The sequence below is a fragment of the Vanessa tameamea genome, chromosome Z (assembly GCF_037043105.1).
Source record: "Vanessa tameamea isolate UH-Manoa-2023 chromosome Z, ilVanTame1 primary haplotype, whole genome shotgun sequence".
NCBI classification, from domain to species: Eukaryota; Metazoa; Arthropoda; class Insecta; order Lepidoptera; family Nymphalidae; genus Vanessa; species Vanessa tameamea.
This window is the reverse complement of record NC_087341.1, coordinates 9,112,198-9,138,162: the sequence shown is the minus strand read 5'-3', so window position 1 is coordinate 9,138,162 and position 25,965 is coordinate 9,112,198. Positions and strand designations below refer to the sequence as shown.

General features: G+C 28.9%; 4 protein-coding genes across 6 annotated transcripts in view; 3 read left to right on the top strand and 1 right to left on the bottom strand.

Annotated features, from left to right (window-relative positions):
• Window positions 1-665, top strand: part of T (tan) — a 51,388-nt gene extending 50,723 nt beyond the window's left edge. For all 3 annotated transcript variants that reach the window (XM_026644768.2, XM_026644766.2, XM_026644767.2), the window contains exon 9: window positions 506-665. In XM_026644768.2, the coding sequence (XP_026500553.1) occupies window positions 506-621 (116 nt within the window). In that variant the 3' untranslated portion in view covers window positions 622-665. The remainder of the gene's footprint in view (window positions 1-505) is intronic.
• Window positions 666-4,577: 3,912 nt separating this feature from the next.
• LOC113404037 (selenoprotein K-like) lies at window positions 4,578-7,228 on the bottom strand. The gene is made up of 4 exons (XM_026644776.2): window positions 7,047-7,228; window positions 6,482-6,557; window positions 6,220-6,297; window positions 4,578-5,059 (listed from the first exon to the last, which is right to left on the bottom strand). The coding sequence occupies exons 1-4, from the start codon at window positions 7,063-7,065 to the stop codon at window positions 4,960-4,962; spliced, it is 273 nt and encodes a 90-aa protein (XP_026500561.1). The 5' UTR covers window positions 7,066-7,228; the 3' UTR covers window positions 4,578-4,959.
• Window positions 7,229-8,097: 869 nt separating this feature from the next.
• On the top strand, window positions 8,098-8,924 carry LOC113404036 (rhythmically expressed gene 2 protein-like). The gene has a single exon (XM_026644775.2). It carries the CDS (start codon window positions 8,187-8,189, stop codon window positions 8,916-8,918), a length of 732 nt encoding a protein of 243 aa, XP_026500560.1. The 5' UTR covers window positions 8,098-8,186; the 3' UTR covers window positions 8,919-8,924.
• Window positions 8,925-10,604: 1,680 nt separating this feature from the next.
• Window positions 10,605-19,580, top strand: LOC113404030 (ephrin type-B receptor 1-B). The gene has a single exon (XM_026644764.2). It carries the CDS (start codon window positions 10,991-10,993, stop codon window positions 14,027-14,029), a length of 3,039 nt encoding a protein of 1,012 aa, XP_026500549.1. The 5' UTR covers window positions 10,605-10,990; the 3' UTR covers window positions 14,030-19,580.
• The last annotated feature ends 6,385 nt before the right edge of the window (window positions 19,581-25,965 follow it).

The following is a 25,965-nucleotide window of genomic DNA, read 5'->3' as shown; positions in this document are numbered from 1 at the left end:
CGAAAATATATTAAAACTAGGAATTTATTTCAAAGCAACCGAAATAATATGATCAGAATGGACGCTGGTGGAAATTAGTATTCGAACATGACCGTATTCGTACTTTAAAATTCTTTAAAATTCTTAATTGTAACTTAGCTACTGAACTGTTTATGTACCTAAATTTTATTTTAAATTTGTATTAAGTAAGTTAAGTAAATAAGTAAGTTTTTTTACATTGGATATTATTTTAAATCAATTTTGTGGGAATTTTAAAGAGCGACCTTTAGTACGAATTCGGGTTAAAATTATCGCAAATAGTCACCCCTATCACCTCCTAACGGGAATACGTCGAATTACCAATAACCCTGTATATATATTTAGTATAAGACAAACACTGTATTGGCTAATTATGTTGCCGAAAAAAATAAACTTATCCTAATTTTTCAAAATAATGAAAATTGTGGTTGTGATAGTATTTATTAATTAAGTCAATAATTTATTAATTGATGTTTATAAATTTCAGGTATATTCGATTTGGATAAAATGACATGGAGCATCTTTATCAACAAACCGAACATTTCAGAGCCTGTTGCCATTTTACCTATTAGATTCTCAATGTTAGATAAATCAGATCAATGAGTAATAGACGTCTAAACAGCGGAATAAATTAAAACTCATGAAAATTTATTCTAATAATATAATATATATAAATATATAAGAAATCTATAAAAGTAATGATTTATAAACAAATCTGTAGTACCTATCCTATCTATTTACCTAATTACCTATAAGATATATATATAAGATTAAGTGTTTTTAGACTTGTGGTTGTAGACTTGCTACTTGGTGTGGTTATATAGAAACTAGCTTGGGTTTTTCCATTATTATTTTCACGATTGTTTTAAATGGTGTTTTAAAATCTTGTACTTTACAATAGTCACGACCACCAAAGATAAAAATCACGTTGTAACCTATAGCTAGCAATTATTATACTAAAGTATAACGCAAAAATGCTAATTATACGAGTTACATAACTTTGGTCCGTACCTACTACTAGTATTGTATAATGTATTCATTGTTATAACTAAGGATTATAATACAAACAATAAAAGGCGTAACTAGGCGGATAAAGGCTCCGGCGTGGTATTGCATTGTAGATAATAATCGGGACTCTGCCCACAAAGTCCACGTGGTTTATATTCCTAATAATTTATATAATCTAGTTTCATAAATATATGCTACAATTGATATTTTAAATCGCTTCTCGGGTCTCTCAGTTTAGGGGGTCCTAGTGCACCGCACCACCTTGCCCTATGGTAGCTATGCTTCTAAATAAACCATTTTATTGCCTATTGATACAGTCAATAGGTTAATTATTGTAAGCTAGATAGGCAATTATTATATTCCCACTTATTATAACACATATTAGCCAATTAATTACAATAATTGTAGATTAGTGACCATTTTTGGGTTGCAGGATTTAACCAATGATATAAATCTATCATTGTAGAGTTACCATAAGATTGTGTAGAGATTAGAATATTTATAGCAAAAGTGGTAAAGCGTGGTAGAGCAGAATAGTTAAGAAAATAAAGATTTCAATTGAAAATGTTGTATTTTATTTATTTAAAATTAAAAAGACCTTATTGAATTCGAAAGAGGAAAGGGATTTTGATTTACACACACTACATAGACATATATTTGATAAAGACTAGAATTTAAAATCGATTCAAATTTTCCTTCAAAGGTAATCTGTTGAATTTATCATTTAATGTTACTACTTTTAAAAATATTTTCTGTTATTGTATTTAATGGTACCAAAATAATAAAATATATACTCGCAAGTGCACAAACAAGATACAGTCAAAGAAACATAGGCACAGAAATAAATAAAAGTTTTATGTATAAAAATTAATGAATCTTGGTCATTAGAAACTTTACATTAGTTGTTGATACGAAGTCACTATACCCAGTCCAACCAGTTGACACATTTTGACAGTGAAGTTAAGTTTAAAATGCGTGATAAAAGAAAATGTAAACTTAGTCCATTGAAATGTTACATTTCCCCTTGCGTTTCACAGAGATAAAGTGAAAAAGGCGTTTGCACACCTTTTTCTAAGATGGCGGCTGCGGGACAATGTTGCAACCACAAAAACTTGTGGTTAAGCTTCTACTGACACACATCCCTAAAAAAAAAATTGAGTCCTCTGAGAAACGCCAAGGTAGGCGTCTAAAAAATGTAACATTTCGATAGACTATCTGCCTAATATTATTTCATTTACTTATTCATGACTTTTTACACACATTTTAGTACGTAGCGCAAGTGTATTTATTGTTGTTGTTTTTTTTAAACGATAATTGTCATGTGGCCTAAATATATATAGATAAATTCTAAGTCACTTAGTGACGAATGTTTCGCTGCAAATGACTTAATCGAAAACAATCGTTTTATACATAGGTAAATCATTATAGGAAAATCTTTTACATTTACTCTATTATTAATAAAATATATAAATAAGCAATCCTAAAGACCTATACATTTAAAAAAGGTAATGGTTTTAAATTGTTGGTTTTGTTCAACAACATAATAATTACTTACAGGTTTTATTACAATAATAGTTTTATAAATTGAAAATGTAGTATTTAAACTAAATTAGCTGAATTAATTATTTTTAGTCTTCTGAAATGGAACTTTCGTCGGACGGCCCGATGTTTTTTTAAACCGATAATATGAAACTTGTATTTAATATTATGGAGAAAATCCGTATCTTATACATTAATACTTAGTAGTTACTATATTCATATATATACAATCTACTGCTTACTTGATACGACCAACAGGTTGATAATTATTTTTACTACTTTTTTTCAACATATTACATACCATAAAATCCTACAAATTTGTCAAAAGGTGAATCACTGATTGGACAGGATGTAGTACTGTCAACGTACAATATGCAGCAGTGATATAGGTATTCTGCATAATAACGAAATAACTCAAACGTCAAAAATACTTACGCAAATTATAATCGTAAGACATATTTAGATCAAATGAAAAACATTTACATCATACAATATATTATATTTTAGTTATATTCATAACGTTAAACTCAAAGAAAAGTTATCACACTTAAATTCGCATTAAACTAAAAATATTAACATAAGTAAATTATTACCTAAATACACTTCGAGATTATGCATAGAATTACAATATGAACTGAAACAATCTAATGAAAAGCGTTAGTAAATTATCTCAAAGCGGTATTTTCTTAATTCCGACAAAAGCAATGGACGAACTTAACCTCAAAAATGACAACATTAAAATTAATTTTCTTTACATTATAAACATGCTTTTTATATGACAGATCAAACATTTGTGAAAAATTTCCAGGGTTCATATATTTGTGTGAGTTTCTTTATTCCTAATCATATATCATTCAGAGCTATAATTTAATAAAAAAAAAAAAAAGTGGCCTGATATATGCCAATGGTGTTTTTTAATTACAAAGTCATAAGTATAAAATAAATCCCTGCTAAAACTACTTTTACCATTAATTAGGTTAGGATAGATTTATTTTTGGAAACCATCCACAGCCATACCAGCTAGAAAATGGATATTACACTGGCGAAGACTACACTATAGGTAGGTAAAACTCTTAGATATTTTACATAAATAAATCTAACCTAACTTATGTTATGTCTGCTATGTTATTAGTCAAAAGTACTTTAAACATTAAAATCTGACTGTAACAGGCACAGTCATGACTTATAAAGTATTTTAATATCGAAATATTTTGCAATGTTTTATACAAGACAAGACTATACCACTAAAAACATAGATAGTAAAGCCCAGATTACGACCACTACAATTTTTCCAAATTATATTTCACTTCTATCCAACATTTTAGTTAACCATTACAGTCCAAAATATTTTGGTATAAATCTGTGGACTGATGCCAATAAGGCCAATACCAATAACCTTTAAGTTTTGGTAATCAAAAAATGAATTTGTTTTGTATAAAATATGCCTTTTTGCATAATATTGTTGATATTTGTAATGGTAAGTTCATAGCTTATAAGCAGAATAAATTTAACATTTTTAAATGATTTGGGAAATGGCCAAATTTTGTGTACATGTTACACAAAAATGTACTTTTTACCTTTTAGCACAAGGCCACAGGTTTATATTACTAGAATAACAAAATTACACTCAAACCTTTTGCCCTATGATATGTTAAAAGTTATATTCCCAGGCAGTTTGTACTTGACGGATAAGAGTTTCACAAGGGACATTGTAACATTTTAGTATATCATAATGGGCAAATGCGTCATAGAAATAAAAAACTATAGGAATGACAAATAAAAAGAAATAATATGGGAATAGATAGTTGTCTTTTCCATTTTATTTTTCTAGAAAAACTAAATGATTTAGGTATATTCGAAAAAAAATTGAAAATATTCTGCTGTTGGGAATAGAACCTTTTTCTTTTTTATATCCTACATAAGTTTTAAGAGTGGTATGAGTTACTTTATACTATAGGACAATTAACTTTTTACTATACCCTAATTTCTTTTTTCTTAGTATCAAATATATAAATCGCAGTAACAAATTTTGAACTTTTTGAACTTAAAATATGTTATGGAAAACACATTGCCATTGATCACCTCTGGATTAGTTATAAAATTAGGAGTCATTATATATAACATATTATAATAACAAAATTAATAACGTGTTATATATGTATATTTAAATATACTGGAATACATGAAAATTATGAAAAAAATTACAAAAATATGTATGTACAATCCATTCCAATCTAATTTATAAAACCAATTTATAAATTATAAAAGCATTTTCAAAATATCTTAATTAAACAACAAAAACAGATATACAAGTATTATTCAAGAACATGTTATTTCAAGCTGTATATTTTTTAAGAGAATTGAAATGGAATGGACTGTAATCAATATAAACACTCAACCACAACCACAGCCACCACCTCCCATGGGTGGAGGAGCAGGTCCAGAGCCAGATGGCCCGAAACCACCAAACTTTCTCGATGGAGGTTTTGGAGGTCTGGAAAGGAAAAATAAGTTTATAGTTAGATACATTGTTAATTTGATAGAACAGGTTGAGACTCAAGCTATATGATTAATTAGTAAACACAAACTGAATCTTAAAACATTAACTGGCAACTCTGAATATTCTTTAAATTAGTTATACTGTAGCTGTTTACCAATACAATAATGACTTGATAAAAAGATACATCACTTATCCAGTATAGTTCCTTTGAATTATTACATGTAAGTCATAAATTGATTATATTTATTTATTTTTATTTATATTTGAAGTACAGAATTATGAATAGAGACAACCTAAAATATTAATCTTGACAGGTTTGCAGGTTCGAACTCAGACAAGAACCATAGAAATTTCATGTGTTTAATTTTTGTTTATAATTCATCTCATGCTTTGCATTGAAGAAATACATCTTAAGCAAATCCTGTATGTGATGAATGTTACAATCATGTACATATAATACAAATCTGATACATGTGTATCAACCTTGCATTCGAGCAGCGTGATGGAATAAACTCCAAACCTTCTCTTCAAGAAAGAAAGCTGGCCTTAGCCCAGCATTGTGACATTTACAAACCTTAGTTGTTTCTTTAATTGAAGGAAAAATTTGGAAAATGTATAAGACAAGTGATATAAATATTACAATCTAACTTATCACAACAATTGAAACCTTGCAAAACTTGGGCCACATTCCACACACTAACACCGGCACTATGGAATAACCTTTCTAGTAAATTTTCAAATTTTATTTATTTCCAACTTGATTTGATTTGTCATATTTAAAGAGCCATTTTTCAAACAAAACATTAAAATGACAATGATAAGTGATAGTGGGCAGAGTGTTGGTTAAATTGTTTCAAGGTTGGCATTTGTTATGATAAGTTAGTTTATTACAATATTTGTTATTTAAACAATAATAAAACACATATTTCTCCTTTGCTTATGCGTAAATGTAATGATTCAATTACTTGATCAACACTTTCTGGAACACTAAAAGCCTACTGAATTCATAACAATGCCTTAGCTATTGTGTCTATATATTGTCCCATTTGAAAGAGTTGAGAAATAACCATAAAATAGCTTTAAAAATTCCTATTTTAATATAGCTTTTAGTTAAAAAAAAAATCCTACAAATTTATTTAATAAAATGTACTTACCCACTACCAGGAGGACGAAAATCTCTCACATACTTGTCACCGTGTTTGTTGTAACTGGGATTAATAAGGGTCTGGAATCTAAAGAAAAAGATCATTTAATTATTAAAACTATTTTATTATTACATAAATTTAGTATTGAATTATAAGAAAATGTATTAATTCTTTCAGAATAAGGTATAATAAAAGGACAACAATAAAGCAAGTAAACTCATGATAGTGTACTATGTACCTATACAGACAATGAGGTTCATTGATTACTTACAGCAAGTAGAAGAAGTTGACAATGCCCCAAAACAATCCAAAAACACTAAATGGATTATGCTCCACCACAGAACCATCTAAAATAAAAAATAAAACAACTGAAATTAGCTTATACAATATTTAAAAAATAAAATACCCGACCTAGGGAGTTATTCATATTATTTAATTAAATAATTGTGTAATAATATTCAACATACACAATTCAATAAATAGAGATTGTATATAAAATACATAAAAAATACATTTAGGTCAAACAGTAACTACTATGGGACCTAAATAATGTGGCTATGTATATGTGATCTATATGATGTTACTGCCGATGGCAACTAGTGCAACTTTAATAATGAACATTTAAATGTTATTGAACTTGTACACATTGACTGCATGCTAATAAAATTTATGCTTTTGAGTGTTTATTTACTAAGTCCAGCTACAAAGGTTATTAAAAAAAACTAAACTAAAATACAAGAATAATAATTAACATTTTTCATTTGGTAATTCTCTCCGTAAGCAATTGATAAACCTGACGTGGCTCAAAAAACATTATTTTATAATCATAAAATTACCTTTGTTTACATACACCATCTTTCACACAATTTAACTTATTCTTACCCAACACAATTAAACTATAAACAATATATATTAAGCCACCAAAAGTAATTATAATATTGACCAAACAAAAATAATAAAACTTTATACTAAATAAAATTAATAAATGTTGCAATAATTAAGTTTTGACTTTGTCATTGTCAATTTCAGAATTCAAAAAAATTGTTAAATTTTAAAATAAATTTATCTGACATGGACAGCAGGTTTTATAGCCTTCCGTGATAAATATAATGAAATAATGTAAATAATTAAGTCCATATCACGAAGTAAATTTATATATTATTATAATATAATATGACTTTTATATGAACTTCGGATTTATTTTCGCTAAAGTATTAAGAAGATTCTTTAACGGTAGAATCGTTAAAATGAAGATCATATAATCTTAATTTTAAAATATGTTACCTAATTACAACTTAACAAATTTTAAAACATGTTTTAAAATACTTGTAAAAACGAGTGTACACATGCAACTTAAAGTTAAATATAATCCATTTTATAAATTTAGCTTGTTGCCATAAATTTTAAAATTGCTTCCAAATTATCCAAAATATTTTAGTTAGGCTTTTTAAAAAAAGTGGATTGCCTTTTCATTTCTTTTCCTCTAAATTCGTGATACCGCGGAAATCAATGTGTTTTTTTTAACTTTGCGTTATACAAAGATTGCAAAGTAAAATGATAAAAACCATTTTTCGATTACAATCTACATCTCAGACTTGCTTGCCTCGAATGTGGATGTACTACACTAAATGTACCAGATAGATAGAGAAAAATATAGTTAACACGATATATAAACAGAATTTGTATTATATAAAACAAATGATTACAATACGATGTTCTTAATTAAAAATTTGTTTGTATTTGTTAAAATTAATAACTTTTTCTAAGTAATGGGATAATGCATTCGACTTCCGTAGAAAGTTTGTACTCTTTGGATCCAGAATCCAGATTAATTCTTTATTCAGTGTTTATTTTTAAATTATGTCAACTTGAAAATGGTATAAATACTTAGATAGACGAACTTCCCAGCATGGTAAACTGAATCTATCTAAGAATATCGTATAAAAGTTTTCCAAAATATATATAAATTTAAAAAAATGCGATTACCTGGTATTAAATTAGTAACATTTGATGTAACAAATACATTATTAAAGTTTCACAAACCTCCTTGGGAACATTATGCTGCAGTTGCACATAAATTTGGTTTTAAAGGTAATGGAATAAGCATTAAAAACAAATTGTTAGATAACTATAAACATATGACTAAACAACATCCTAATTTCGGGAAAGATACTATTTCTTGGGAGCGATGGTGGGGAAAAGTTATTGAAATGACCTTTCAAGGAGATATTTCTGTTGCTAATATAGATATGATTTCCAAAAAACTCATTGAAGATTACAAAACTCCAATTTGTTGGCAGATATCAGAAGGAAGTGAAGATTTAATAAAAATATTGAAACAATCTAATATTACAATTGGAGTAATATCAAATTTTGATCCACGCCTTCATGAAATCCTTTTCAATTTGAACTTAAATAAGTATTTTGAATTTGTAATAACTTCATATGAGGTTGGAATTAGTAAGCCAGATAAAAAAATATTTCAAATTGCTCAAGGAAAATGTAAAAAAGATATTGACTCAACGCAATGTCTTCATATTGGAGATGACATTACTAATGATTATATTGGTGCTACAGAAGCGGGATGGAATGCTTTACTTATAACAAACAGTATTAAACATATAGAATCACAAGTATTGGACAAAACATTTTTAAATTTAAAAGAGTTGTGTGAAAAATTAGAAAATAATGAACTATGCTTAAGATAATTAAGATTGTTACATAATAAATAAAAACATAATTAAGATTGTTAACAATTAAATATTTTTTAGAATAAGCTAATATTTCCTGTGATGTAATGTAATGAGTAAATGTAAATGTAAAGAGGTTTATTTAATTTTTAAGCATAAATATTTTTTTCCAGTTTCTGTTTCTTTTTTTTAATTGTAATAGAATAGTAGAATGGAACTTGTAGTCATTAAATCTGTGTACAAATAGTTCTTTTTAAAATTTAGTTTAACCTATTTATGATTTTTGTTAGTAAAGCATTACAAAAAGTTTAGTGATAATATCAAATAAATTATCAACCTAAATATTTTTTGGTTTCTGCTGTAACTAACTTTTTAACATGTTAATTTTTTTATTGTTATTGATGTTGAGTTATTGATTTATTGTCTAAGTCTAATATACAATGAATCTGGTGACAGCGCTGTTATTTGTGAATAGTTACTAATTAATTTGATTATAATTTTCCCAAGACCAATGTTATTTTTTCTTTAAGAAAACAGGTTGAATCTCTTTATTTTAAATATAACAAACCTATAAATCTTATAAATTATTGTAAATACATTTAAAACTGTATAAAATAAAGGTACCATATTTTATATTATATGGTACAAAACAAAACAAATGTGAAATATTTTTTTTTAATATTTACGTCAAAAGCACAAAAAGCTTTTGTTACCTGTTTCTTCAATAAACACCTAACTGCTGGGCTACCTTGGAATTTGGTATAATATTTTAATAGGCCGTTAGATGTCAAATTGTACATAACTTCGAAAGTACTACTTAATTATATTTTTTTATTTTTAAATGTGCATTGACCTAATTAAAATATTTTATAGGTCCTTTTTCATATAATTTTTCTTTGTCCTCAAAACTTCGTATAAAACTAAGTAAATCTTTTAATGCTTAGATTAAGAGAGAAAACTCTTTTGTTTCCTGTACTACTTTTTGTACAAGCATCAATATTGTAGGCAAACGGAAGAACCCATTGCGATCGCAAGCGCATATCCGTTTAACAAGGGCGTTGTAAGGTCAAACGAAATTTGATTGCAAACCCTTGTCGACACGGTTCAAAATTAACAAGGATATTTTGTGAGGAGGATGGCTGATCATCGTATCTAGGATACCTCACAAAATTTTTGATAGCAGATATCGTCATTTTAGAAAAGAAAAGCGTGAGGACCAATTTGGTGTCAACATTTTTTGTTTTCTAAGTTATTTAGTTTTTTGTCTATATTTGAAAACAAATTATAGAAAGAATTAAGTATTTATTATACAATAATTTATCGTTATCAAATATTCAAATAAAATCTAGGAAGCAATTGGTATTTAATAATCTTGTATCAAATTTTTATTCTATAAAAAATATATAATATTCCTTTTTTTTTACATTCCACTGCTTACATTAAAATTAGAGATGGTAAATACGAGTATACAATAAGAAAATCTTCATTCGTCATGCCTTCAACATGTGCATAAAAGAAACAATAGTGGGATACGGTTTTTATTTGGTATACGGAAAATGTTATGGCATTTAATAAAACTATATCAGTTTTATTAATTATTTTTGATAATAGCAATTAATTTTTAACAATAACAAAACATATATTTTTTACCATTGGCAATCAATGAAAATTTATTTTTATCAATAATATTTTGCGTAAGCAACACATGAAAGTGCTGCGCGTCCATGTCAAGTAAAGTAAGCGAGTTTTCGACTCGGTAATTTAAGATCAATATAAATTAAAAATGCGGATTCTCATATAAGTTACAGAAATTGTGTTTTTGGACTATCATGGACTCGATCAAAATATGTTAGTGTGATTATAAGTGTTAAAAGGGATTAGGCCATAATCTCTTGCATCGTGAACACTTGAAGTACATTGCCGTAGAGAAATGACGGGACAGTCCTTTATCTTGAACAAAGTGAAGTGTTAGCCCTTAATTGTGAGAACTCGTTTTTGTCATTATGTAGTAAAGACGTTCAGTTTTTATTACGTTTATTTTAATAAATACTGTATTTAGGAGTTTGCTTAGTTATTGTTATGTCGTCGAGATGATGTGGTTTTGCGCAGCGGTGGCGGCCGCGGTGATAGCCGCTTTGAATGTACAAGGGGAACAAGTTATGCTTCTTGATACAACAACAGAATCGAATCTTGGATGGACACGTTATCCTTATGGACCACAGGCCAATACACCTGGTTGGACGGAAGAATCTTATACTAATTTCGAGAAACTAATAAATTGGCGATCTTATGTGGTGTGTGATGTTGCACACCATAATGTTAATAATTGGTTATGGACTCCATTTATAGAGAGAAGAAATGCAAATCGAATTTATATTGAGATCAAATTTACTATTAGAGACTGTTCACTTTTCCCAGGCAATGCACTAAGTTGTAAGGAGACATTCAGCTTACTATACTATGAGTTTGATGTTGCTACAAGAGAACAACCACCATGGGAGCCAGAAAGCTATAAATTAGTTGGCAGAATTGCAGCTGGAGAAGGAAGATTTAACACAAATTCAGAAGTGAATATTAACACTGAAGTCAAAAGTATAGCAGTGACAAAAAGGGGTGTTTATATCGCATTTAGAGATCAAGGAGCATGTATTTCTATTTTAGCAGTAAAAGTTTATTACATAACTTGCCCAGAAGTAACAATAAACTTTGCTAAATTCCCTGCTACACCTACTGGGCGTGAAGTAACAGTTATAGAACAGGCCAATGGAACTTGTGTTGAGAATGCTGAAACAGCATCAGGTGAGGCATCTCCAGTATATTTATGCAAAGGGGATGGTAAATGGACTCTGCCAAGTGGTTCATGCAAATGTCGAGCTGGTTATGAACCTGATCATAATAACCAAATCTGTATTGAGTGTTCACCTGGTAAATTTAAATCTCACACCGGAGATGAACCTTGTATACCATGCCCTGATTATTCAGAGACTACAGCCTATGCATCAGCAGAATGTAAATGTGTACCTGGGTTTTATAGGGCCAAAAAAGATCTCAAAAATATACCTTGTACCCAGCCACCTTCTGCACCCGATAATTTAACTGTAACTTTTGCTGATCAATTTTCAATATCACTTGCATGGCAGCCTCCCCATAAAACTGGAGGCCGTTCCGATGTGACATATAAAATTCATTGCTTAAATTGTGGCCCTAATGTTGAATATAGACCTTCTGCATCTGGCCTTAATTCAACCAGAGTCACTATAATGGGGTTAGATCCAGTAACAGAATATAAATTTCAAGTTTTTGCTTTAAATGGTGTTACTGACTTGACTGGTGAACCAGCCAAGAAAATAGAAATAACAGCTGTCACTGAAGCCTCTGTGGTCAGTGTCATTACTAAGTTGAGAGTTGTAAGTGTAGAAAGTGACAAATTGGCACTTGCCTGGAATCCACCACCCATAGACTTAACAGATCCAGATGATGCCATAGAAAGCTATGAGGTGAAATGTTTCCCAAAAGACAATCTGGAAAAAAGTCCTAATGCATCAGTTAAAATTACTAAAGAACCCCATGTTATTATTACTAGCTTAAAGAGGGATACAGAATATGGTATTCGAGTAAGAGCTAAGATGAAAAGAGGTTGGGGAGAATTGAGTGGCATTGTTTATGCTAGAACTGGATCTGTGCTTGAGACATCATTTGTTGGTGAAGAAGAAGGAGCACAAGTGCGTTTAGTAGCTGGTGTAATGGTAGCAGTTGTTGTTCTCTCAGTGGTTGCAATTATTGCTACAGTTTTGTTTTTGCGGTCACGAGCTGATGATGAGTGTGATAAAAAACAGCCAAGTGATTGTAATGCATTGAACTATCGTAATGGGGAAGTTTACACTGGTCCAGACAGACCTGCAAAAACAAGCAGCAATGCTACCACACCTCTGTTTGCAGGAACAGGTTCCAGGACATATATAGATCCACATACTTATGAAGATCCTAATCAAGCTGTACGAGAGTTTGCACGTGAAATTGATGCATCTTGCATAACAATAGAGGCAATTATTGGTGGTGGAGAATTTGGAGATGTTTGTAGGGGCAAACTTAAATTGCCTGCTAGTTGTGGTCAAGAAATTGATGTGGCTATTAAAACACTCAAACCTGGATCTACTGAGAGAGCGAGAAGAGATTTCCTTGCAGAGGCATCTATAATGGGTCAGTTTGAACATCCTAATGTCATATTTCTTCAAGGGGTTGTAACAAAATGCAATCCAATTATGATTATTACAGAATTTATGGAAAATGGTTCTTTGGATACTTTTCTACGTGCTAATGATGGCAAGTTTCGCGTTTTGCAGTTAGTCGGTATGCTACGTGGTATTGCTACTGGAATGCAATATTTATCAGAAATGAATTACATACACCGTGATCTAGCTGCACGTAATGTTCTTGTAAATTCTCAACTTGTTTGTAAAATTGCCGATTTTGGTTTATCACGTGAAATCGAATCAACAGCAGACGGTGCTTATACAACACGTGGAGGTAAAATACCAGTACGCTGGACGGCTCCTGAAGCAATTGCATTTAGGAAGTTCACATCAGCAAGTGATGTGTGGTCTATGGGTATTGTTTGTTGGGAGGTTATGAGTTTCGGTGAACGTCCATATTGGAATTGGAGCAACCAGGATGTCATTAAATCGATAGAAAAAGGTTATCGACTACCAGCACCAATGGATTGTCCAGAAGCAGTTTATCAGTTAATGCTTGATTGCTGGCAAAAGGAACGTACCCATAGACCTACTTTTGCAAGCATAGTAAAAACTCTAGATAAGCTTATTCGTTGTCCCGACACTTTAAGAAAGATAGCTCAAAACCGTTCAGCAGATCCACTCGCAGGTGATACACCTGATTTGATTCAATTTTCTTCAGTTGAAGAATGGTTGGAGTGCATCAAAATGTCCCGTTATATTGAAAAATTTAGAGCTGCCGGTATATCGGATATGAATGCCGTCGTGGACCTTACAGTTCATCAGCTAGCCTCATTAGGAGTGACGCTAGTTGGACATCAGAAGAAAATAATGAACAGTGTTCAAAGTATGCGTGCTCAAATACGCGTTAGTGGCCCATATGGTTTTCTTGTTTAATAAAGTGTTAAAGCATTGATAGTGTGTCTGTGAGAAGAAAACCATTGGATGTTGATCTCCCATTAAACGTGATTGGAATACAGTGATTAATATTAAAAAATGATGCATTTGTATATTTTTCTAAAAAAGGACTCATAAGAATAGACAATCTTGGTGAACATTGTTGTCTTTCAATAGATTTTAAGTAAATTTATCGTCTTGACATGCTGTTTGAATTTGTTTTTTTACTCTTTATACAAACATGAAAATTTTAAATACAGTTTTAAACATAAAATAACAAAACTTGCTGTCAAATGCAATGATTACTTTTTGTTTTAAGTAATAAATTTATTTGATTGGATAAAAGAAACAAACATCTTGTTTCAATACCATGCATAGAAAAGGCAATTTATATATTAAATTTCAAATTTTTTTTGTTTATTATACATACTTTAAACAGAAATATGTTACAGCTAAAGGTGCAGTTAAACAATTATATGAGGGCCTAAATATTAGAAAATTTATTTATAAAAAAACCATAGCTTTATAAACCGTCTTGCTGCTACTGTACATCGAAATAAATGTCAATATTTTTTTTAGATAATTTTTTATGTTACTTTTCAATACAAGTATTTTGGATATGTTGAAAAAACTAACAAAGGCTAAATGATAAATGAACAAAGGAGAAATTAATTATCTTAATTTATGAAATACTTTTTTGTAGTAACACTAAAATACATATATAAATTCAATAGAAAAAAGTGCATTTTTCAAGTAAGCATTGACATTTAAAATATTGAAATAGATTTGAAAAAGAAGAATATAGTATAAGAGTAACTAACATCTTTATATAGAAACATTCCGACTAACAATTATAATTTTTTTTCTTTTTAAGAATATACATTGTAGGTAGCTAAATTTGCTGTAATAATTTTGATATATAATTGTGTTTATTAAAGTTTAAATTTTTATATAAGGATAATAATGTTGTAGTATAAGAATGTGTAAGAAATACTCAAAAGTCTATGCCAGTCATAAGATTTTATTTATCCAAAATTCGATTTTTATATGTGTATACTGCCATTGTGATCAGACTCAAGTACTTAATGAACTTATAAACTTGCCACAATTTCATCGCATTTGTTTAAGTTTTTCTTTACTTTTATATGTAAATAAGGCTGAATTTACGGATATGTGGTATGTGTTATGTTAGCGTAAAACCTTGCTTTAATATATTAGATTTTTCATCAAAATTTTATATGTATCGTACCTAGTTTTTGAGTGATCCGAGTGTTTAATTATGGCTGTGTAATACAGATCATGTTAAAAATATTGTTTGAAGTATTATAATGAATCTTCATTTTTATATTTTAACTTAAAACTGGAAATGTAATTTTTAGTTGATCCACATGAGTTGATTATTTGGCGTATCTACGATGCCTTTTTACGTGTAGACATTTTCTTATTTAGAACTTTTAAAAAACTTTATAGAATAGCCTAGGGTAAATAAATAATACTGCCAATATAGTCGTAAGAGCTTTGTATTCCCAGCTTGTGAGGGTGCGATCGCTTACTTATGATGTGAATGCTATGCGAGTTTAGTAATATTATATATTTAAATTTAAATGCTGAGCGATTTATTATTAATGGCGATGAAATGGCTTGCGAATTTCTTATAAAAGTCTCATTAGTGTTTTGTTTGCTTTATCAGTTAACTTAGGCAGTTGAGTGTTATCATACATCAATTTGAATATTGTGAAACGTGTTCTAACATCGATATTCCTTCAACTATTTAACATATATTTTTACACGAAGCTTTCAAATGAACAAACACTATAAAGACTTACAAAGCGATTATTTTTTTCAGAACAAATTCATGGCATATTTATCGCTATAACATTTTCGCGCTATTTGATATGTTGATTATATTATGTCACAAGCAAAATATTTTTACATTTTACGGATTTAACGCCACTTCCTCAATTTCTCTTTGACAGATACATAGCTCTTTCAAAACGTTACTATCATTCATCTACATTTGTAATAGTGGTAAGCTGTTTATATCCAATTAAAGTTTTTTTTCTCAAGAATTTGAATAATGGTATTTAAAGATTTTCTATAAACAGCAGCAATATCGCCTGAATTAATTGTATACATTTCTATGCCACTGATACGTGTTTTTATGCAAAAATGAGTTAGAAAATATTTCGAAGAGTTTTGACACGAGACGGAAACGTTTAAAACCATTCGTATGTCTTCGTTAAACTTCGTCACGTATGTATGTAGCGTCGCGATTACTTTCGGCTTAAAATTATTCGCCACGAGATACTCGAGCCCGATGACGTCATTAGGCCACTGTCTGACTTGTCTTGCAATTTATTTTTTCTTTTATTTACCAGGTAAATTATTAAATATTCCGCTTAGCATCTGCATAATAAGCACGTATTAATTTGTCAAATATTTATTGACAACGTTACACGTATAGCAGGAAATGTATTAAAAAACGTTTATGATTAAAAAAAAATCTTTAAAATATTTATTAATCAGTTAAAAGAAGAAGTAACTGACATACTCATGGTATTTTTTTTTATCTCAGTAGAAATCTTAGTCTTATAAGTCTTATGTGGAAGTCTCCCATCTTCCTAAGAAAACTTTCTCTTCCTACAGTTGAAACTATTGTTTCCTTTATAGTTGCGTCTTGTTCTTACCAAACTTTGCTTGTGTTTCTAACGTCCCCCTTTTTCAAATAAGTAGTGCAAGTCGCAGAAAAATGATGAGAAATATTTAAGGATGAACGTTTAAAAAATCATCTACTGAAATATTTTAATAATATCGATGCCGAACAATAAAATTTTAATATACAAATTAAAATATCAGTACTCGGATTATTAATTAGGTTTTGTCAATTTAGAGCTATTTAAATTGATATATAAACTAGAAGATAATTGGAATTTGTTAATTTTGAAATTGATGTGATATTGGTAAAAATAACAGTTTTTTTTTTACTTAATAATAAATTTCAATATACTATATTCCAGTTAAAAATTCGAAACCAATTCACGCGTCTGCTACACTACCGATCTAATAATATATAAATCATCGTGAAAAAAAGGTATAAATCGACAACTAAAGTTTAATTTTCAAAAATTATGTAATTGGCTTGGAAAAGATTAAAATTATTTATTTAAAGCAAGGGTATTTTTGTGGTTTGTCAAATATATATTTTGTTAAAACACCTTGCCAGTGTCTTCCATGGTCCACTTCTATAATGAAGTAGTCTAAATTAAATTCTTCTTAAAAAATATACTTGAATAAATGATAAGGATGTGTTAAAGCTCGTTGTAAAAAAAACCACCTTTAAGACATAATAACAACAATCTGTTGGGTTGCCATATAGGTATGAACTTTTATAAATTTCTTATCTTCAAGCCTTGTATAAACTAGTCACTATTATTGCCACTAATTTTCAGTGATGTATTTAACGCTGTTGATTTGGATCTATCTAGCTGTGCTTAAGTTTTTCATTGTGTTTCTGATGTTATTCAGTGGGTTGACTTACGTCGTTGCTGTGTGCTAAGGTCTAATCATTTGATTTTTACCCTGAAACCGGTTTTCCGTAGCTTATCCCATTTCCGATTTTCCCTGTTATTATACTTTACTAATCCAATCCAAGACATGAGTACATCTCTTCAACTCTGAATAAATAGTATTTTATAAAGTATATTCGAACTGTTTAAGTTTGATCATATATCTAAATACCAAGCAGGCCTTGGGATCCCTTCGAACCAGGATACACTGTATTTTATTCACTATCTGTTTTATGTTTGCCCGTCTCCGCTCCGTTTTTCATTCTTTTCCTTTACTAACCCCTTACCTCTGCTTATATATCTTTTCGGTCACCGTTATCTGCAATCCCGTATTTGCTAATCGTCTGGAACCGTCGATCGCTCTTACCTACAATACTGTAGATCGTCTTTAATATCAATTCAGCAAGAGTGGTCAATAAAATGACTGACGAAATCGATCATTAAAGTTATCTTTTTATGTTTTCAAGTGTCGTTAATATTGCTTATCACTTTATCCGTAATTTTGTTTCATAGAAATATTTATTAATTTATCTTAGAAATGTATTTGCTAGGAGTACATTACTTTGAAATATCTACTTGTTATTATTTTGCATTATTCCGGTCAACCAACTCCTATAATCTAAAGTTGTCTGTAAGAGATTGCTCATAGCAATAAGACCGTCTTTGCACGCTTCTCGTCTGATTTTCTAATTATTTTTACCTTATAATAGTACGTTTGTATAATTTTTGTGTGTGCAATAAAGCAAATAATAAAAAATAAATAAATATTCATTACCTATATAAATATTTTAAATGTAACTTGTAAAAAAATTACAAAGTCGGTCTTATAACACCAATTATTATCATATCCAATAATCAAAGTAGATATAATATTTATATTGATAGTAATATGAATAGGTCGAAAGCATATTATTTATGACCTTGATTATTTTCAAAGTTATGGAGATGATACGATTTTTGATACAACGGACAAAAAAAGTAGCTATTTATAAAAAAAATTGCTTGTCCAGTATTGTAATTGGTTCTTAGTGTAATATTAAAATATTTATTTTTTATTGATATAGTGATATAGAAAGATTCAATTTTTTCTTTTCAATGAAGTGTATGATTGTATTTATGTTTATAATCATATTTTAATGTTAATCTAAAATTCAAACTTATTGTTTCTCAGTATTGCTTTTTTATACATTTTTTAACTTGATGTCGTTATAAATGTATGTGATTGTACATTGTGTCTCCGATAATAATCTGTACGCCTAAAGCAATAAATTCGCCTCTTTTAGAAGGATGTAAGACACATTTGTACAAGAATAAATTTAAATTACATAGTTTGTATATTTGTAGCGTCTTTCCTCGTCATTTTTTTATTAATATTTAATTAACATTTTTGAGTAAGGGATATAACAGTTTTGTTATCCGAGTATTTATAAAAAATGTTTTAAACTATATTAATACGTCGATGAGGAAAGGTCGCATTCTTTATATGTGATACTGTAAGGATAAAAGCCATACTCAGAACTAAATGAATATTTAGTATGTAAAATTGCTTACGCGAGAGTTGTCGTAGAGCTAATCATTATTGTCATTTATTAAATTGAATAGTTGAACTGTAGTAACACCAATCATAGCCTAATTACTTGTAATTCATAGAGTGATCTTAGTTTAATAATAATTATTATAAGATTTTTTATATATAGAGCTATTACGGGGGCACTGATTGCGCCTTTTGGACGAAGATGTTTTAATTTATTTCAAATATCTGTTTATACATTAAAATATGATAAGATGATTTATAAAGGAAATGATGTGAAATTAAAGAATTTGCTAATACCATGAACCGATTGTGGTTTCCACAATGCCCCCGAGTAGTTACAGATCGTTAAAGTATAACTTAGGCAGCCTAAATTTTTAAATCGGATTAGATACAATCAATGAAAGTGTAAGCTTGGCTATAATTTATGTAATAAATATTGATACTTATATAAGTTGTTGTTATTTACTAATCCCTTATTATAATAAACGGCACATTCACCTTTCAGAACTCCCAAAGACATAACAAGGTAATGACTATGTGAGATTTAATACATTATGCAGTATGTCATGCATATGCATCATAGTATCTTTGGGCAGCGAACCTTTGGGAAAATAATGTTACGTATACGTGGCATGTTACATAGATAAATATGTATTACGGCAAATGTAAGAATTCACAGTGTTTTAGCATTTATAAATAGCAATTCCTAGTTATTTATCAAGCAATTCAAAGTCAACATACCTATCAGAGTGAAAGTACTATTATTAGTTTAAAGCATGACCTCAAAACTACTGTATCGCCATCTACAATTTGTATATATTGAATAGGTGTCGCTACTAGCGTTATTGACTTTAACGTTAGTGCATATTCAAATAATCACTCACTTAAGTACATCTATATCTCAAATAAATAATATTATGATTTGCTCTCTTAATTCAAATTAATAAATTTGTGAATCAACTAAGTGAAATATAGATTTCACCAGTTTATGAGTTTTTCAAATGTTTTCTATGTATTTACGATCTCAAGTTTTACTGATAACCGAAGTACATGATTAATAGACAAATAAAGTAATTTAATTATATGGCTATGATATCGAAACGACAACGAAATATACGACAATGTTCGGCTTCGGAATATTCTGTAAAATTGTTAAACGCATTATTTATGAAATAATTATCAATTTTCTAATGAAAGATAGGTGCAACTTTTAATGACGTTGGGTTTTTATAGGACGTCGGTGGTAAAAATTAGCAATATATATAATTAATAATAATAATTAATCAATTGAACCAACGAGATTAATGGTGGTGTATTGCTTTTCAGAGTCAAATTTACAATTAGTATTACAAGCGATCCGCCTCAGCTTTGCAAGGCTACTATTTATTAATAAAGAAAATTATATGATATAAATATAGTTCATGCCCTATAGCGCTCAGGAATAATGTGGCTTTTTACCAGTGACTTATTATACTTAGATTATTAGTTCCGGAGATTACTCCTTTCATACAAATTTCACCTCTATAAAATATTAGTATAGACTAGGAAGACGCGTCATGTAATGCTATAGGAGTAACGCATTATATGACTCGTTTACTGTCGTTCCTACGGGGTTATATGGATCATAAAGCACCAAAACACCAGCACCTGTGATTTCCTCATTCAATAGAGAATAATGCAAAATATTTACTTTATTCCTTACGCCATTGAATATCTTTTTTTAAAAGATTTTTTAGAAAAATAGCTGACTCTGGGCGAATTTGAATAAATTTGGATAAATAAGTAACCGCAACCAAAATCTTTCTTCGTCTTTTTTATCTTTCGGTATATGTATTTCTTGAATCGCTTTGATTTTATCAATGTCCGGACTTTTGCTTTGGGTAATAATAATGTGTTCATACAATTTTTACATACAAACATACAATTTTTACATACAAACATACAATTTTTACATACAAACATACAATTTTTACATACAAACATACAAATTTATCTTCTCTCTAACAAAATCAACATCTACCCTTATTAAACTTCAAAGTAATTTCCCTAATACTTTCCTATATGGACTTATGTCGCTTATCGTGAATTTGTTTCGTTTTACCCTAAACAATGCCATCATCTATGTAACCGTCTTCTCAGGCAAGCTAAGTATTAACTTACTATGAAAAACTTCTGATGTACAGTTGATTGGGAGACAAAGAAATAAGTACTTACGGAAGAGTCTGCTAAATGCACTAATCTGCAGTGTCATCTCATTCCAACGCCATAATCCAGAAATAAGCAGACCCTAACGTATAGCGTGGAACTTATGTACTTAAGTACGTACGATATACGTTTCATTAAACTTTAAATGTCATGTGATTTTTGATCCAGCATACTCCATACCACTTCAAACCGGAACACTCCATGTCAAATAACTAAATTTAAGTGGATAAGTCGCATTTTTATAAAACAAATTCCAGTAATGTTTGTTTGTTTACCTTATCATTCAAATTTAACTCTTAAGTCTATGATAAGACATTAAATTGTAATCCCCTTATCCAAATAAAACTTTTCATTTACGTATATAAATAAGTTCTAACTCCAGTCTTTAGAAAAAATCTTTTAATTTTTAATACGATTAATTAAAAATATATATTTGTTAAGATAATTGTATTTCCGTTTGTTGGAAAGATAAAGGTATTGCAACAAAATAGTGTAATCCCCAAAAGATCAGCAATAATTAAGGATGTTTTGAGCGACTTTCGGTGGGAATTTTCTCCATATCTACAAAATTCTCAGGACCTCGGCTCCAGTGTTTATCATCTGTTTCCAGACATAGCTAAAACCTTCACGGGTACTTTGTGTTGATTTAATTGATGTAAAATGTACCTATCATATATATATGGATTAAGAAAACAGAAAAAGATTTTTAAGGACGGCTAAAAACAAATGTTGATTTTTGGGATTCAATTAAATTGAGATTATGATAATATTAATAAAAATGAACAAAACAATAAAATTACAACAAAATTGCCAAATCGCCATGTCCGATTTCGACGATTTGATGCTTCACGAACGCTAATCTCAACGATGTCTAGCTAAGTACTCGACGGTAGGACAGTTATTCTACCACTAAACAGCACTATTTAGTATTTTTGTGTTCGGTTTGAAGGGTGAGCGAGCCACGGGCATAAGGGACATAACATTTTGTTCTATCATCAATCCGATCATGTCAGATACGGGTCTTCAGTATCGAGCGTAATCTTTACATGAATCCAGTCATACTTGCATGATTCTGGGCGAAAGATTCGAAATAAAAAGGACGTGTTAGAGGGATGAAATTTGATTCCTGTCATGATGAATCTTTGTAGAACATTTATTTTAATATATTTAATTAGGATAATAATTTTCTAAGCTGTTTTTTTTGTAAATTAAACCTTTGGGCTTTAAAAGATATTCAAATATATTAAGTTTACTATTTTAAACTGGATTTTAAAAAAAGAAGATTATCACTACTGTTCTATTTTATTTATGTGTTTACCTCAGAATCCGTAATTTGCGAACCGATATGAAACTTTATTTTTTCTTTAGGATATACTTGGGGTATACTATCCATTCAGTCCCATTTTAATTTAAAGAAACAATTTATAGTCACCATTTTTTTTTTTTTATTTTATATTACATGGGTACTTTATATCCGAACTTAGGCGGTAAATCGATTTAGTTGCAAATGTAGATGTAGTGTTTATGTGACATGTTATGTATAATAATTTGTTAGGTATATAATTAATAGTATCTGGTATTTCATTATTCAATAAATTAGTAAGCTCAAATTAAATAATAATTTCTTAAGTATAAAATAAACAACATTTTATTTCTAGATAATTTTATTATATATTATTAATTCGATTTTACAATAGTATGGCTTCAATATAAATGCGTTAATTTTATAAATATATGAAAATATCTAAAAAGGCAATTGGACAAAAGCTGAAAAATATTTGCTATTTGCTAATACATAATTTTAAAGTAATTTTTTATCGTTTAATATTAAATTATAAACACATTGTTTTTTTTTTCTCAGTTAAATACTTAAGTAATAAAGGAACCAAGCAATTTTAAGTCATAGATTTTACTATCGTAAAATATAGAAAAATCTAATTAAAAACTAAGTTTGAAAAAATATTGCTTTTCGAAATGATCGAAGAAAGTTTATACCTGACAAATATAAGGCTGTTATTCAGGTATCTCATGTCAGTTTTATACATATTAATATCTAGCTAGTTTAGAATTTTTCCCATATAAAACCTTCCTTTTTTTACTTATGATTTACTAAAAAAAATTAAGCATAAATTCTCTTTTAAATGTAAAAATCGAAATGTTTTTAAAATTTACTACATATTTTTTCGTTACACTACAGTTACATATTCTTTATGAACTGAAAAAGGTTTTCTCTGTGGTAGCTGCATGAATTACAAGTATCTAGACGACTTTATACTACCTGTACCTATCTGTTTAGTAATGCTATCCACGTACGCCGCACTTATGAATAGCAAAAAAAGACAAAAAATGTTGATGTGTTGGAAGTGGCGGCGTTATGGCTTACAGCACGATATTTTAGCGTTTAGATATTATTTGTAGGTATATATATTTGAAACCGCGCAGGCGTAGTATTCTCGAACAAGTTGTTATCTCATGTGGTCGTACAATTTTTCTAGGTAGGTACATTAATACTACCGGCACTATTAAATCAAATAATAGCCGTGACGAACAAACACATTTAAAGATCATTTGATTATTTTATATTAACTTATTATATTATAGTTAATACACACAGCCTTATATTTTGATCACATAATAATGACCTTAGGGTGAGCCAAATGTGGTGCTAGCTAACTAATTTAAAAACAGAAACCTTTTTTCCACGGTGAATATACCTTGAAATTTGATATTTTTATTAGACTATAATCTATGCTTATTATTTTAAATTATTTTTATACAGTGACAACTTCAGCTTTTATAATTTTGTAGAGTGGTCAATAAGACTTTTAATAAAAGGCACATTTTAACACGTTATAAAGTGCTTACAGAAAATACTGGCTTTATGATCATATCTGCGCTAAATATGAGGTAACTTTCAAGTTATTTTCTTCATTCATTTCTGTCAAAAGTATGATAAAAAGGCAAAACCATACGATTATAATTTTTGTGCGTATCATATTGAATATATATTTAAAGTACCTACTATTTATACTTAATTCGAATTAATACATTTTAAGAAATAAATAGTAATGTTGTGTAAAACATCGATTAGGAAGGTTGCAGTGTATGAAAATGCTTTAAAACATCTTATTAAACGAGATTTCATAATGGTTTCTATATAAAATGCCAATTCTTTAAACTTATCAATACGTCTACTAATTAAGTAAACAAATTCAACAAATTAAAAATGCTCTGAAGGTTATATCTAATACTGAAAATATTGAGAAAATTAATTAGTGCTTCTTTAAATAATATTATCACTACAATATTAATATTTGTCCAATGTTTAATGTAAATAGACACAATAAAGGAGACCGTAATATATGCAAGTGAGATTGTAGAATTTTAAGCATTTAATATTAATAACAATAATATTGATAACGTAGTACGTTCGTCGGAATAAGTATTCTCCTTTATTGGCACTATACATACGTAATATAGAGCTCTGTTATATTTAACAATGTTTAAATGTATATCGAGACAATTAAACAACGTGATAAATTATTAGGAAAAAGATATAACATGCTACTATCTTATCAGTACATTATTAGCTTTTTCATTTTACATTTAATATATTTTATGTACTTATTTGTATGTCTAAAAAATTTCGTTGTTGTTATATTAAAATATATATATTATTATAATCAATTATTATAATAATATATTCTTTTAACATATGGTGATAACGCTTTACATAATAATAAAAAATTGAATTATTATTATTATTACATACTTAACAATATTTCACCGCTTAGTTGCTATAACAATTCTTATAATAAATACTTCAATGTTATTGCAACAATATCCGATATAACAAATAAATGTCTAATATTTACTGTTTAACCCTAGTCATCTCAAGTAATAATTCTGCAATATACTATGGATATTGTTGGTTTATGAACACATGAAGTATAAAAAAATAGACAAGCAATCTAATTAAATCTTTACCGTTTTTAAGTAACTATAATTATCGAATATCAAAATGACTAAGAATGAGTGTAAATTAGATACACGAAACAAATATTTATGATAAAAAAAAATATTCATTTTCGAATGTCAGAATTTAGATAAAATAATTGCTATAAAACAATGATTATCCTTCAATTTCTTAAACTATAATCATAGTCAGTTTGACTAATTTGACTTTAATACGAATGGTCATTGGTCGAAGGCAGCCGATGACTCAATAAACAGCGACGAGTTTTTAGTTACATTATTAAACGTAAATCTCTGTTATTCAGAAAATTGCTATTACATAAATAGTTAATTTTATTGATTGTGAATTGGGATAGATGCCAATTGTATTTTACAAAATCTTTAAACGTCTACGTTTAGATATTGTAAAACAACAAAACACAGGACTGAAAATATTGCTATCCTTTTTTTACATATGTTTTTAAAAAGAACAGTAGATCTCTTTGTGACCCATAAATTTTTATAGTTAAGAAATTATATAGTATTTAACAAAAAAAAATGTACTGTCTATTTAAACCATGAGAAAGGCTTCGATTGCAGTGTTGTCGTCTTTTATATATGCAATATACAAGACGATGGAGTAGAAAGAATGCGAAATTGACATAAATGGTGAATAC

Coding starts and splice junctions, on each gene's coding strand:
- LOC113404037 (XM_026644776.2), bottom strand. Junction 6,298..6,481: donor GTCAACTTCTTCTACTTGCT/GTAAGTAATCAA, acceptor CTTTTTCTTTAG/ATTCCAGACCCTTATTAATC. Junction 5,060..6,219: donor TTTCGTCCTCCTGGTAGTGG/GTAAGTACATTT, acceptor TTTCCTTTCCAG/ACCTCCAAAACCTCCATCGA.
- LOC113404036 (XM_026644775.2), top strand. CDS start 8,187: ATGCGATTACCTGGTATTAAATTAGTAACATTTGATGTAACAAATACA.
- LOC113404030 (XM_026644764.2), top strand. CDS start 10,991: ATGATGTGGTTTTGCGCAGCGGTGGCGGCCGCGGTGATAGCCGCTTTG.